The sequence below is a fragment of the Ovis aries genome, chromosome 26, assembly GCF_016772045.2.
Source record: "Ovis aries strain OAR_USU_Benz2616 breed Rambouillet chromosome 26, ARS-UI_Ramb_v3.0, whole genome shotgun sequence".
NCBI lineage: Eukaryota > Metazoa > Chordata > Mammalia > Artiodactyla > Bovidae > Ovis > Ovis aries.
In genome coordinates, this window is record NC_056079.1 from 18,669,195 (window position 1) to 18,684,268 (window position 15,074).

At 41.9% G+C, this 15,074-nt stretch overlaps 1 protein-coding gene across 35 annotated transcripts in view; it reads left to right on the plus strand.

Annotated features, from left to right (window-relative positions):
• MTUS1 (microtubule associated scaffold protein 1) overlaps window positions 1-15,074 on the plus strand; it is a 229,787-nt gene that overhangs the window by 88,197 nt on the left and 126,516 nt on the right. For all 35 annotated transcript variants that reach the window (XM_060407020.1, XM_060407042.1, XM_060407030.1 and 32 more), the window contains one exon: window positions 12,130-14,368. In XM_060407020.1, coding sequence (XP_060263003.1) covers window positions 12,278-14,368 — 2,091 coding nt within the window. In that variant the 5' untranslated portion in view covers window positions 12,130-12,277. The remainder of the gene's footprint in view (window positions 1-12,129; window positions 14,369-15,074) is intronic.

The window sequence follows — 15,074 nt, forward strand, 5'->3', positions numbered from 1 at the left end:
GCTCTGCACTAGGAAAGCCCCCACCTAGGACACGCCTTACCCTCTCTTTTAAGCAGACATTTTCATGTTTGTGCTGCTAACAGCTTATTGCTTCTGCCTCTTTTCTGGATTTACTTAAATATAAGAAACCTGAGTCTTACGGAGGATTTACTCCTAGTATTTAATTATCCAATCAAGGAGGAACTGGAAACACTTTGGGGTGTGTCTGTGTGTTGGGGGGCTGGTGTTGTGATTCTTGAAACTTCTGAAAACCCACATGGATTCCTGTTCACCAGAGCCCATCCACATTCCCACATTGTCTCTGAATGTGTTTGTTTGTTATTCAATGGCTAAATCATGTCCGACTCTGTGACTCCAAGGACTGAAGCACTCCAGGCTCCCCTGTTCTTCACCATCTCCTTGTGATTGTTCAAACTCATGTCCGTCGAGTCGGTGATGCCATCCAACCATCTCGTCCTCTGTTATCCCCTTCTCCTCCTGCCCTCTATGTTTCCCAGCATCAGGGTCTTTCCCAGTGAGCCGGCTGTTTGAATCATGTGGCCAAAGTATTGGAGCCTCAGCATCAGTCTTTCCAGTGAATATTCAGGGTTGATTTCCTTTAGAATTAATTGACTGGTTAGAATGGAATTGCGGGTGACTTGTCTAGCACCACCTGCGAGATCTGTTGCTAACAGTTGAAAGCCAGAAACATTCTCGTTTTCTGTGGGGCACACAGGAATCTTCTGCTTTGCTTTCACGAGCGAGGCATGTATTCTATAGACCACCAAAGTCTGAAAGGGCCATCACGACTCTCTTCCCTACAGTTGTAGTTGAGTCTCACCCGAGCTTCCCGCCAGCTGTCTCCTGGGTCTGCTGGAGCCTCTGCTTTCACCCATGTCTGCCAGGCCCTGTTTGAGGTCCAGCTGGGTGCCCCGCACGGAGAGGCTGCCTACGAACAGCCTGCCCTCAGGCCTCCACCCAAGTGGCTTTGTTTCAGACAGGGGTCCCTGGCCCCGTACTCTTCAAGACGCAGACTTATGCAGCCTCCTTCCCTGGAGACAGCCAGTCTCCCACGGACCCAGCTCCCGTGTGCTGGAGCTGCTCACTCAGGTCAGAAGAATGTACAGTTTTAGGCTTAAAGCCTCTCGCCCAGTCTGTGTTATTTACAACCAACCTTCCAGCTGAAAAAGTGAGCTGGATTACAAGATCATTGTTGTGTTAGTCCCTCAGTCTTGTCCAGCTTATGAACTGTAGCCCACCAGGCTCCTTTGTCCATGGAGTTTTCCAGATGATAATACTGGAGTGGGTTGCCATTGGATTACAGGATAGAGGCTGCAACTGCCAGTGTGATAAAACCTCTGGCAGTGCCTTGAGCCTAAGCACCTTCCACTGGGGCCAGGGCAGGAGCCCCAGTTTCCCCACATGGGTTTTACTCCCACACACATTCAGTTCAGTTCAGTCGCTCAGTCGTGTCCGACTCTTTGTGACCCCATGAATCGCAGCATGCCAGGCCTCCCTGTCCATCACCATCTCCCAGAGTTCACTCAGACCCACGTCCATCGAGTCAGTGATGCCATCCAGCCATCTCATCCTCTGTCGTCCCCTTCTCCTCCTGCCCCCAATCCCTCCCAGCATCAGTCTTTTCCAATGAGTCAGCTCTTCTCATGAGGTGGCCAAAGTACTGGAATTTCAGCTTTAGCATCATTCCTTCCAAAGAAATCCCAGGGCTGATATCCTTTAGGTTGGACTGGTTGGATCTCCTTGCAGTCCCAGGGACTCTCAAGAGTCTTCTCCAACACCACAGTTCAAAAGCATCAATTCTTTGGTGCTCAGCTTTCTTCACAGTCCAACTCTCACATCCATACATGACTACTGGAAAAACCATAGCCTTGACTAGATGGACCTTAGTTGGCAAAGTAATGTCTCTGCTTTTCAATATGCTATCTAGGTTGTTCATAACTTTTCTTCCAAGGAGTAAGCGTCTTTTAATTTCATGGCTGCAGTCACCATCTGCAGTGATTTTGCAGTCCCCAAAAATAAAGTCTGACGCTGTTTCCACTGTTTCCCCATCTATTTGCCATGAAGTGATGGGACCAGATGCCATGATCTTCGTTTTCTGAATGTTGAGCTTTAAGCTAACTTTTTCACTCTCCTCTTTCACTTTCATCAAGAGGCTTTTAGTTCCTCTTCACTTTCTGCCCTAAGGGTGGTGTCATCTGCATATCTGAGGTGATTGATATTTCTCCCAGCAATCTTGATTCCAGCTTGTGTTTCTTCCAGTCCAGCATTTCTCATGATGTACTCTGCATATATGTTAAAAAAAAGCGGCGTGGCAATATACAGCCTTGACGTACTCCTTTTCCTATTTGGAACCAGTTTGTTGTTCCATGTCCCGTTCTAACTGTTGCTTCCCGACCTGCATACAGATTTCTCAAGAGGCATGTTAGGTGGTCTGGTATTCCCATCTCTGTCAGAATTTTCCACAGTTTACCCCTTCTTAATTTCTGATGGTTTGCTGCCTAGTGTGACATATTCACAGTTTTCAGAGGGCTCAATAATTAATGCCTTAAAAAAAAATAATTAATGCCTTGTTTTTGAGACGGCTATTCAGACTGGCCTGGAGAATCCCATGGTCAGAGGAGCCTGGTAGGCTGCAGTCCATGGGGTCGCAAAGAGTCGGACACGACTGAGTTATTTCACTATATGCAGATGGCTGAGCTGATGGTTACAGTATAGACGCTCTCCTGCAGTGGTTTGTGAAAAAGCACAGTCGAAAGTCCCACGAGCTTCCTTGGGTTGCCGGAGCCACTGCAGCCCTTCCTGGGGGATTCTGTCGCTGCCCCCTCACCCTGACCTCCCGCCACCCCATCCAGCACCTGGGGGCCCGCTCCAAAAGCATGGGCTCTGCTCCAAAGCGTGGCCAACACATGGTCAGGGTTAGCTGCTGATTCTCGGATACTCTCCTTCTTCCTCTCTCTGGTTATGAACCATCTGAGAAATAGGAAACAGAGTAAGGTGGCTAGATGATTACAGGTGAATTACATTTTCAGATGTCCCTCCACTGTAGGGACAGAGGAACAGAATGGAGCTTGTGTTCTCTATGGGTAATGGGGCTGAGACTAGGGTGAAGAGAGTGAGGCCGGAAAAACCTCAGTGATCAAGATAAATATTTAATGCACTATTTAAAAAAATCAGAATGTTAAGAAAAAAGCAGAAACAAAATCTCAAATTTAAAATGAAGATAGGGTCAGCATTACTGACTTTTGCCTTGCTTCAGGATCCAGTGGGGGCTGTTACTGAGTCTCTTAAATTTAGTGCCCAAGGCAAATGCCACCCTCATCATTACGAGTCCTCACCCAGCTGGTTCTTCTGAATTTGTGGAATCCAGTCACATTTCTGCTTCTGGATGGAATGAGTAAAAGCACAGAAGAGGGGCAGGAATGTTGCATTAACTGAACTCCCTCCATGTGGAAGGAATAAACTCAAGTAGGATTTAGAAGCAACGTAAACTCTGTGACTATAAAAAATTTTTTTCAGTTATTTTCTATAGAGGGTGTAGTAGCTGTCTGAGCTGCCAGTTCACTTCAGTAGTGTCTGGCTCTTTGCGGCCCCGTGGACTGTAGCCCCCATACTCCTCTGTCCACGTGATTCTCCAGGCACGAATACTGGAGTGGGTTGCCATTTCCTCCTCCAGTGGATCTTCCCAACCCAGGGATTGAACATGAGTCTCCTACATCGGCAGGCAGGTTCTTTACCACTGGTGCCATCTGGGAAACTGAGAGGAAAGAGCAAAAGCATAAATTAAGGGTTCAAAAGTAGGAAATGTCTGTTTTGGAGAACAAACTATAAAGTTGGATGTGAGGCTAACTGCTTCTGACCGACGAGTTCCTGTATTGATCTGAGTGACTCAGTGGGCAGTCTTTGCTCAGTGCGCTCTGCTACATCCTGCTACTCCAAGGATGGTCCATGGCCCAGAGTTTCAGCATCACTGGGGAGATGGATACAAAATGCAGACTCTCAGTCCCCACCAGTGGTCCACTGACTCAGTCTGCGTTTTTTCACAAGCAGCCCGGTTGATTTGTATCTCTTTTCTAAATTATTGAAAGGTTTTTTTTTACTTTATTTTACTTTACAATATTGTATTGGTTTTGCCGTACATTGACATGAACCCACCATGGGTGTACATGAGTTCCCAATCCTGAACCTGTTCAATTTTGTTGTGGAGCATCTATTGTTTTCATTTTTTAAAAAGCTTTTTATTTTGTACTGGGGTATAGCTGGTCGACAAAGAATGCTGTGATAGCTGCAGGTGGTCAGTCCTGTGAAGGCACTCAGTCACGCATGGGCATGCATTCATTCTCCCCCAAGAGCTTCCCAGGCAGTGGTAAAGAATTTGCCTGCAATGCCGAAGAAACCAGAGAAGCTGATTTGATCCTTGGGTGGGGAAGATCCTCTGGAGGAGGAAATGGCAACCCACTCCAGTATTCTTGCCTGGAGAATCCCATGGACAGAGGAGCCTGGCGGGCTATAGTCCACGGGGTCACAGAGTCAAACACACGCAAACACTTTCTCCCACAGAATTCCCTCCCATCCAGGCAGCCACAAAACATTGAGCAGAGTTCCCTGTGCTGTACAATAGGTCCTTGTTGGTTATCCATTTTAAATATAACAGTGTGTGTGTGTCCCAAACTCCCTAACTAACCCTTCCCTCTATACGTCCTCCCTGGCAACCATAAGTTCATTAAGTCTGTAAGTCTCTGTTTTGTAAGTAAGTTCACTTGTATCTTTCATGTATAAGGGATGTCATCCGATATTTCTCCTTCTCTGTCTGACTTACTTCACTCAGTATGATACTCTCTAGGTTTATCTGGTTCCAAATAGGAAAAAGAGTATGTCAAGGCTGTATATTGTCACCCTGCTTATTTAACTTCTATGCAGAGTACATCATGAGAAACGCTAGGAAGAAGCACAAGCTGGAATCAATCACCTCAGATATGCAGATAACACCACCCTTATGGCAGAAAGTGAAGAGGAACTCAAAAGCCTCTTGATGAAAGTGAAAGAGGAGAGTGAAAAAGTTAGCTTAAAGCTCAACATTCAGAAAACGAAGATCATGGCATCCGGTCCCATCACTTCATGGGAAATAGATGGGGAAACAGTGTCCGACTTTATTATTTTTTTGGGCTCCAAAATCACTGCAGATGGTGATTGCAGCCATGAAATTAAAAGACACTTACTCCTTGGAAGTAGTATGTTATCTACCAACTTAGATAGCATATTAAAAAGCAAAGACATTACTTTGCCCACAAAGGTCTGTCTAGTCAAGGCTATGGTTTTCCAGTAGTCATGTATGGATGTGAGAGTTGGACTGTGAAGAAAGCTGAGCACCAAAGAATTGCTGCTTTTGAACTATGGTATTGGAGAAGACTCTTTGAGAGTCCCTTGGACTGTAAGGAGATCCAACCAGTCCATTCTAAAGGAGATCAGTCCTGGGTGTTCATTGGAAGGAATGATGCTAAAGCTGAAACTCCAATACTTTGGCCTTTGATGTTGGGAGGGATTGGGGGCAGGAGGAGAAGGGGACGACAGAGGATGAGATGGCTGGATGGCATCACTGACTCGATGGACATGTGTCTGAGTGAACTCTGGGAGTTGGTGATGGACAGGGAGGCCTGGCGTGCTGTGATTCATGGGGCTGCAAAGAGTCAGACACGACTGAGCGACTGAAATGACTAAGGTTCATCCATGTTGCTGCAAATGGCATTATTTTATTATTTTTAATTGTAGCTTTCATTTTTAAATTTACTAAACCAACTCTAGATTCCTTCTGGAGAAGGAAGAAAAGCCATTCCTTTAAATGGCTTCACTGAAAACTGTTATGCCGTTACAAAATCAGCAAGTAGGTATGTTGGTACTTGGTTCCTAGATGTAAAGATGTTCTTTACTAAACTCAGGGCTTGAATGCATGTGTCTTTTTTTTTTTTTCCCGTAAGTTGAACATTAGATAATACTTTGGGTTTTAAAGCCCAGAGAACTGAACTACAATTGCAATTAGTGAGTTCTTAAAAAGTTAATTGATCTAATTTTATGATTTAAAGCTGTAAATTATAGCTGTATTTGTATTAAACAACTGGTATGTTGTGTGTTAACATAAATAAGAAGTAAAGTTCTTTATGGCTACAAAGCAATGTGACTTGTGGAAACATAATATTTCATAATTATATGGGATTCAAGTTTAGCTGTATTAAGTTCAAACTATTGTATTAGACATTGCAGGGTCATTGGAAAATGTAGAAGATAGATACCCATGTGTTAGCCTCTTCTGGGTTTATAGTTCAATTGACAAATAAAATATAACTATTGTGTAATCTAACAGTAAACTGCCATTAGTAACTAATTTGGTCCAGCCGTGTAGTTTATTTCTTAGAAGTGGTTTCGTCATTTGTAAAATGAGGAAATTTGAATTGAATCTCTAAAATGTCCTCCAGTATTAATGATAATGAATTCAACTATATGATAATGAATTTTTATCTTTGGGGGACTAATACCCATTCTTCAGCTAAGATTTAGAGGGCAACCTTGTTTTTTTCCTAAAGATCCTGAAATAGCTCACTTCTTGTTCCAGTAGTGCTTTTCATTGAACATTTCTTTTATGACCTATCTATCAATATTTGACCTTACAGATAATTATAGAAATTAGTATATTGCTAATCTTTTTTTCAAGAGGAGCTCCCCTGTCATATTCTCAAATCTTAATAAGCAAAGAATTTGTTCTCTCTCCTCCAAATTGTTCTCGGAAAAAGATCTCCTTATTTTCCCAGATGGCACTCTTAGAAAGGAGAGCAAAGTTAATCATTCTACTTTGTACTGATAGATAATGCTACTGAAAAACAGCTTGAGAAATTAACCCTTTGGGTGAGAATGATTTAGTCCAACCTCCTCTCTCTGTTTTTTAAGCGTCTTTAATTTTGCTTTAGTTAAAAAAAAAAGTTCCCAAGGTAGTAACTTTAAAGGCTTTACAAATCACATTGTAATCATAGAAATATAAAGACATTTCTTCATGTGTCAGGAGAGATGAAGGCAAAGAACATGAGATTAGGTCAGAGAATGAGTTCTATGTGATAGAAATTTAGGTACTATTTTTTTTTTAAGATTTATTTCTGTCTATTTTGTTTTTGGCTGTGCTGGGTCTCCATCGCTTTGCACGGCCTTTCTCTAGGTGCAGCGAGCGGGGCCACTCTCTTGCTGCCGAGCACAAGCTCTAGGCTGTGCAGGCTTCCTCAGCTGGGGCTCCTGAACTGAGAGCTCGGGCTCTAGGGTTGTGGTGCCGGGGCTTAGCTGCTGCCTCGAGGCATGTGGAGTCTTCCCAGACCAGGGATTGAACCTGTGTCCCCTGCATTGACAGGCGATTCTGTAACCACTGGACCGTCAGTGAAGTCCTCTTATTCTTTTTTAAGTTGGAGTATAATTGTTTTCCAATGTTGTGTTTCTGCTGTACGTCAAAGTGAATCAGATACAGGTTATGAGTATATCCCCTCCCTTTTGAGCCTCTCTCCTGCACCCCGCCCCATCCCACCCCTCTAGGTCATCACAGAGCTGGGCTCCCTGTGCTCCGGAGGAGCTTCCCACCAGCTGTTGGTTTCACACATGGTAGTGGGTATATGTCAGTGCCGCTCTTCCTAAGGCAGGAAGGGAATGAAACTGGCCATAATACAACAAGGCTAACTTTTTTTTTTTTTTTTTTTACAAAATTCCTGAGGGAAGGCTGGTCAACTCTCTCCTGCCCAGGGCTGTAGCTCCTTAGTGGTGATGTCTTGAAGCTATTTTTTTCTTTAGTGAATGTTGAGGTTAATCTTCCAACTAATCCTGAAGCTGATAAGCTTACTGCAGAATCTGTGTGGTATTCACATCTCTGTACCTCTAATTCTTAACTCGTATCTGCTGTTATCTGTTCTTATCTAAAAGTAGGAAAAATGAAGTAAAGTGAAGTTGCTCAGTGACTCTTTGCGACCCCATGGACTGTAGCCTACCAGGCTCCTCTGTCCTTGGAATTTTCCAGGCAAGAATACTGGAGTGGGTTGCCATTTTCTTCTCCAGGGGATCTTCCCATCCCAGGGATCGAACCCAGGTCTCCTGCTTTGTAGGCAGGTGCTTTTACCATCTGAGCCACCAGGGAAGTCTATAGTAGGAAAGATGTCAGTAAGTTGATTTTATACCAAAATTTTCCTAAAGTATTTCTTCTGAATCCATTTCTTTGTGGCTTCTTTTTTAGGGAGGTGTGGTGGGTTGGTTTTGTTTTTTTTTTTTTTTTCCTCACTGCATGCCTTCCAGGATCTTAGTTCCTTGATCAGGAATTGAACCCAGAGCCATAGCAGTCCTAACCACTGGCCAGGGAACTCCCTGTGGTATTTATTATTATTATTTTTTGATAGCTTTGTTCACTGACTTTGAGATTTTTTTTTGTATCTATGAATTTAAAAAATCATATACCCAAGTGTGCTGAACAGTCATATAAGAATTGATGGGTTCTTAATTTTCCTATTAGTCTTTGTAATCTACTGACTTATAAATCTAAAAAATTTAATCTTACCTTTAGTGGAATTTCACAACTGTTAGAAATATTTTAGTATTCCAGTAACACGGGAAAATCTTGGGGAGACAATGCTGAGCAAAACACACAAGCTTTAAAAGAAAACTCAGGTTATATATGCATATTAATATATATGTTATTAATAATCTGCCTTTTTTTAAGATTAATGATTTGACAGACTATATCAAGAGCCCTAAAAAGTTATATCCTTTGACTCAGTAATGCTGTTGTTCTCAGGAAGTTTTTCCAAAGGAAGCAATAACAGGTAGTCAAAGATTACAAAAATATTTCAGTTCAGTTCAGTCGCTCAGTTGTGTTGCTCTTTGTGATTCCATGGACCGCAGCACTCCTGGCCTCCCTGTCCATCACCAACTCCCAGAGTTTACTCAAATTCACGTCCATTGAGATGGTGATGCCTTCCAACCATATCATCCTCTGTCATCCCCTTCTCCTCTGCCTTCAATCTTTCCCAGCATCAGGGTCTTTTCAAATGAGTCAGTTCTTCCAATCAGGTGGCCAAAGTATTGGAGTTTCAGCTTCAGCATCAGTCCTTCCAATGAATATTCAGGACTGATTTCCTTTAGGATTGACTGATTGGCTCTCCTTGCAGTTCAAGGGACTCTCGAGAGTCTTCTCCAACACCACAGTTCAAAAGCATCAGTTCTTTGGTGCTCAGCTTTCTTTATGGTTCAACTCTCACATCCATACATGATACTGGAAAAGCCATAGCTTTGACTAGATGGACATTACTTTGTTGGCAAAGTAATGTCTCTGCTTTTTAATAAGCTATCTAGGTTGGTCATAGCTTTCCTTCCAAGGAGCAAGGGTCTTTTAATTTCATGGCTGCTGTCACCATCTGCAGTGATTTTGGAGCCCCCCAAAACAAAGTCTGTCCCTGTTTCCATTGTTTCCCATCAATTCATGGCAAACAGATGGGGAAACAGTGACAAACAGTGGGAACAGCAAAAATATTTAGTCCAGTGCTATTTAAAGTAAATAATATTTAATAATAAAACTAGAAACAACCTAAACAGAGAATGACATGTAACTCGTGTTGTAAATTAGGGCTTCCCTGGTGGCTCAGTGGAAAAGAATCTGCCTGCCGATGAAGCAGATGTAGGTTCAGTCCCTGGATCTGGAAGATCCCCTGGAGAAGGAAGTGGCTACCCAAGCCAGTATTCTCGCCTAGGAAATCCCATGGAAAGAGACGCCTGGCGGGGCTACAGTCCACGGGGTCGGACACGACTTAGTGACTAAACAGCAGCAAAGTGGTGTAAATTATCCTTTGTACATTTATTTTAGAAATAATTTGAGATGTTTTGACATACAAACCATTTTCTTTATTCTTTTGCAATTTTTAAATCATATTTTATATACTTTGGAAGAGGGAGCTCAGGAAGTGAAACTTCCATCAGTTGACTTTAATGAATCTGTTTATATAGACAAATAACTTCTATGATTTGTGTTCAATGCTGTTTGTGGCACTCCCATCTGCTTATACCAGGGTTTCTTAAATGAGTATTGGCCTTCATGGAAGCATAAAGTTTCAGCATATTTAGTGCTTTGTGAAATCCCCCCCCACACACACACACACAAAGCTAAAATATGAATACATGGACTTCCCTTTTCATTTAGCTTGAACCTGTTTTATACTTGAGGATTAAAAGTGTTCACTTGTGTTTCATAAAATCTTTTATTTAGGTGCTGCCCCCAAATCTATTATTTTAGTAATTTGTTTTCTAACTAAGGAGCTACAGTGGGGGGAAAAAAGACATCAACATTTTATATTAGTATAGAAAATTGTATCTTCTATAGAATTCTCCTTCCGTTTCTGTTAGTATATGAGTTATATAGCGCTTATTCTGAGATCAGAGTCTCGGTTCCATGTGTTGGTGTGTGCGGACATGTGTGCTGTTGAGATAAACATTGAGGCCTTTCTTCGTGCCCCCAGTAGAGGCTGGTTTCAGCATTCATGGCAAGAAACACAGAGCCCTGTTAGTGGAGATGCTGATTGTTTCAGTTCTTCCCTTGTTGCTATTGTCCTGGTTGTATTTAGGTCACTGAAGTATGTTTGAATACAGAGGAAAGATTGAAAGTTAGAAAAATGAGATCTGCTCTTAATTTACAATTTTCTAGGTTACAGAATGTCATTGTTTTCCCCTGATGGATATTTTATTTCTTCAGAACAGCACCATGATACCCAACTGACAGTACCTACCGAGATGAGCAAGTCAGTTCAAACAAATGTCTATCTGTGTGACTTATTTGCAGTCTTAGCTTAAATATTTGGGCCTTTCTTAAGCACTTCAGTTTAACCGAAAGCATAAGGTTTTAGTTATTTAGAAAATCCTTGAATTTGAAAGCTTTCATGGGTTGTTTTTAACGATTTTTTTTAGCATTCAATTGAATTGTTTTAGTGTACTTAGAGCCCTTTGCGGCCATCACCACAGTCTTAACGTTTGTAGCATTTTCATTACTTTCAAAAAGAAACACGCTCCAGTTAGCAGCCGCTCCTCATTCTCTTCCCTCCTGCCCCTTAGCCCTAGAGAACCACCCATCTGCTTTCTATAGATTTGCCTGTTCTGGACATGTCATGGAAATAGAGTCACATCACATGTAGTCTTTTGTGACTGGCTTCTTATACTGTGTAATTTTTGCTTATACTATCTTTTGTTTATAATATTTGAAGTCTTAACATTGATTCCATGTTGTAGCACATACCAATCAATACTCCACTCCTTTCTCTTGCTGAAAAATATATTTCATTGCATGGATATATAACATTTTGTTATCTGTTTACCAGTTAGTAGACCTGTGGCTTGCTTTCACTTTTGGGCTGTTGTGAATAATGTTTCTTTTACAAATCGTGTACTATTGTGTATAAATTTTGGGACATAAATTTTTCTTTTTAGTAGATATGTCAGAGTAGATTTGCTGCGTCATGCAGTAACTCAGTTTAACATTTTTTGGTACTTCCAATAGAATACCACTTTAACTATGAAGAATCAGTGGCTTTTGTTTTCAATTTTGAAGTGCATTATGTTTGAGATTCACACTGAAAGCAGGGGAAAGAGAAATACTGGTGCCCTGAGTCTTCATCAACATTCAGCCTTTTTTTGCTGTGCCTGCCTAGTCTATCTGATAATCACCCTCCAAGGAGACAGTAGGGAGCCCTTCTGAAAGTGAAAAGGGCATTCTTTATAATTATGTTGGGACGATAAGCATAAATTGGGACCATCCTAGGCAAATTAGAACCAGTGGTCAACTCTGTCAACCAAAAAGAAAGAAAATCTATTGTCAGATTTGGCATCCTTCTCTACTGCGATGAGTTAGGGAGGGGACAGTTTAAACAGCATCTTGCCTCTGTCTTCCGTTTTGCCCATTTCCTCAAATGAAAAACGGTGTTTGAAAAGAGGTTGAGTCTGTAGCTAATATCTTAATTACCTATGTCCTTAATTGCAGGTTTGAAATGTAGAAATAAGGCAATTGAAATTAATCAGATAATGACTCGTTGATTTTTCTAATGTTCACTTGAATGTGAAACATTTTGTTTCTTCCAGGAAACAACAAACCATTTCCACTGCAAAGCATCTTCGACTGAGAAACTTTCAACTGCGCTGAAAAACCGAAGACAAATTTTCCTTCCCTCTCATTTGAAAGGACTTAAAAAAGAAATAAATCGTCAGAGGTTTAAAGTTAATACTCAGGATGAATGATGATAATTCAGATGGCAAGACAGAAGATGAATTGCAATCCTTGTTTATCTGTGATAAAAATGGAAACACATATGCACGCAACCGAAAACCACCACCTACCCAAAACGCTGCAACCAATAATGTGAGTTGGCATTGCGCCGACCCAGATGGCATGGTGGGTGACTATGAAACTGGCTCTGATGTGGACATTGGTGAAAACATTTCTTTAAACCCTCAGTGTGTTGAAGTACACGATCACCAAAAGTCTTCAAGTAATTTCATCAGTGAGGAGGCATTAGAGGTGCACACGGATGCCACGTGTCCATCTTTTGCACAGGTTGTAAATACAGCGGAACCCAAATATTTGCATAGCAGTTGTCATTCCCTAGGATCGTTGAACCAGAGTGTTGAGACATCTCTAACTTGTGTATGGAAAACTAACAATGATGATTTGAACTGTACAGACAATCCTACTGCCTTACTGCTCAACCAGACTTTTGACATAAAAGTGGATAATGTTAACTGTACCTTCGTAACACACGATACCACTGGAAAAAGTCAGTCTTTGCCTACCACTGCAAGCCTGCAGCCAACCAACACGAGAAGCATAAATACATCTTTATCCTGTTCCATTCTTCCATCTTCCCATTCTGATAAGATACATGTAAGAGAAATAAGTTGTGATCGAGAGAGCTTTGAAAATTCTCAACCTGCAGCATCACAGGCCCAGGACACAACTTACGCAGTATTTTCTGACATGGTGATGCAAATTGATGTTGTTGTTCCAGATACTGAAAATCAGTGCCACCATTCTTTGGGAAAGGTCGCCAGTGAGTACCCAGATGGAACACAGCAAAGACGAGGCAGAGAAAAGGAGATACAAGCTCTAACACAAGTTTCTGATGGCATGGATGCTCCCAGTGGGTCTGTATCACAAGAGTTCTTTTGTCCATCTAAAGATGAACCAAATAGGGAGACACATTCACGGAGCTCATATGGGCAAAAGGAAATGGGCCAAAATGTAAAAGAAACAGTGTCCAATTGTCTTATAGATGATGAATGCCCTTTACTGGTGCCAGCTGTTAATAAAAGCAAAACCCAAGTGCTGGGCCCAAAACACCAAGTCACTGTGACTAAAGACACACCAACTGCCTTCAATGAAAAGCATTTGGGAACCCAAAATTGTACCATAGAACTGATACCAAATAGCCCGCCAGGACAAAAGGAAGCGTCACTACTTGAGCTGACTTGGAATGCAGATGATATGGTCATCAGTACAGATAACAGAATTTGCATGTCCACACCAGTCCTTGAACCCATGAACACAACCTTTTCTGTCTCACCTGTTGAAGGCGTGGAGAAATGTAGCAAAGTGCAGACGAGTAATCGAGAGCCCCGATGTTTACCAAATTTGAAGGCAGCACCAATGATTGTGTCAAAACTTAACCTAGGAAAATCTACCACCAAAGCAAATAGCCCCCTAGGCAGCAAAGTTCGAAAAACCAAAATTATAAGTTACCCAAGACCAAACTTCAAGAACATTAAAGCAAAAGTTGTATCCAGACCCGTGTTGCAGCCCAAGGACCCTGCTCTATCAAAGGCTGCGCCCAGACCTCAGTTAACTGGTGCCTCGTCTCCCTCATCAGTGTCTTCCTCAAGACAGTCAACGGGTTTAAGCAAAACAGCAACATATGACTTGAATGCAGACCCCAAAGCAGAAATCCCAATAAACAAGACGCATAAGCAGCAGTTTAATAAACTCATTACGAGCCAGGCTGTGCATGTTACAACTCATTCTAAAAATGCTTCACACAAGAAGCATCCAAGAACAACATCTGCCATGAAATCAAATCAGGAAGATGTTGACAAAGCAAGTTCTTCCAATCCAGCGTGTGAGACTGGGTCCGTGGCTGCGGTTTTTCAGATCAAAGATGAGCTCCCTGTGAAAATGGAAAGCACAGAAGGCTTGGAAGTGCCCTCTGATTCCCTCGATAGGATTAGCCCTGAAAAGAAGGGTGAAGAAGAAAATGGGACACCAGTGGCAAAACAGGAGCTAAAAAAGGAAATCCTGAGTGAGACCTCTGCCTTTGGTTCTCTGTTTTTGGTAAGTGAAATTTCTGCCTGCTTCAGGAAGTGGGGGTGGAAACAGTGGGGTGAATTAGCAATTGGTTCCCCTTTAATAGTGAATAATATTGCTGAACTCTGTGTGCAGATTTGCTTTCGGGTATTGCGGTATTATTCATTAATTCTTAGTACATTTTAGGGTGTTCATTGATAATATGCATATTGGAAAAAAAACTTAATTTCAGTATTTTATTTTGAGCATATCAATATTCCTTTTAATAGTAAGTTGAAAGGACAAGTTAGTTTAATGTTTCTGTGTAATTAGTTGTTTGAAGTTAGATACCTGGTTGGATTTTATATTTATTAAAAAAAACCAAACATTTTTTATGAACTTTGAACTGTAACAGACCACAGTTGAGAAATGTCTCAGCAGTGCTGGTAAACAGAGTTAATATGAAAATAGCTCCTGGGCTCCTCTGAGGAAGCCAGTCCGGGCAGTGGAGCCCCCTCTGGTGAACAGGAGGATTCCGGATGCTGCCTCTGATCAGCTAATGTGACTTCGGCCAAGTAGTATTTTGAGACACAGAGATGAAAGGATTGGGCCAGTAACTGTCTGAGATCTCTTGCTGTCCTAATATATTGGCCCCTGATACGAAAAGAAAACCCACTGTATTTTGTATGGTGAAAAGGCAATATTTTTTTATGGCACTTGGCAGATATTTGGGTGTTCGATTTAAACAGGAATT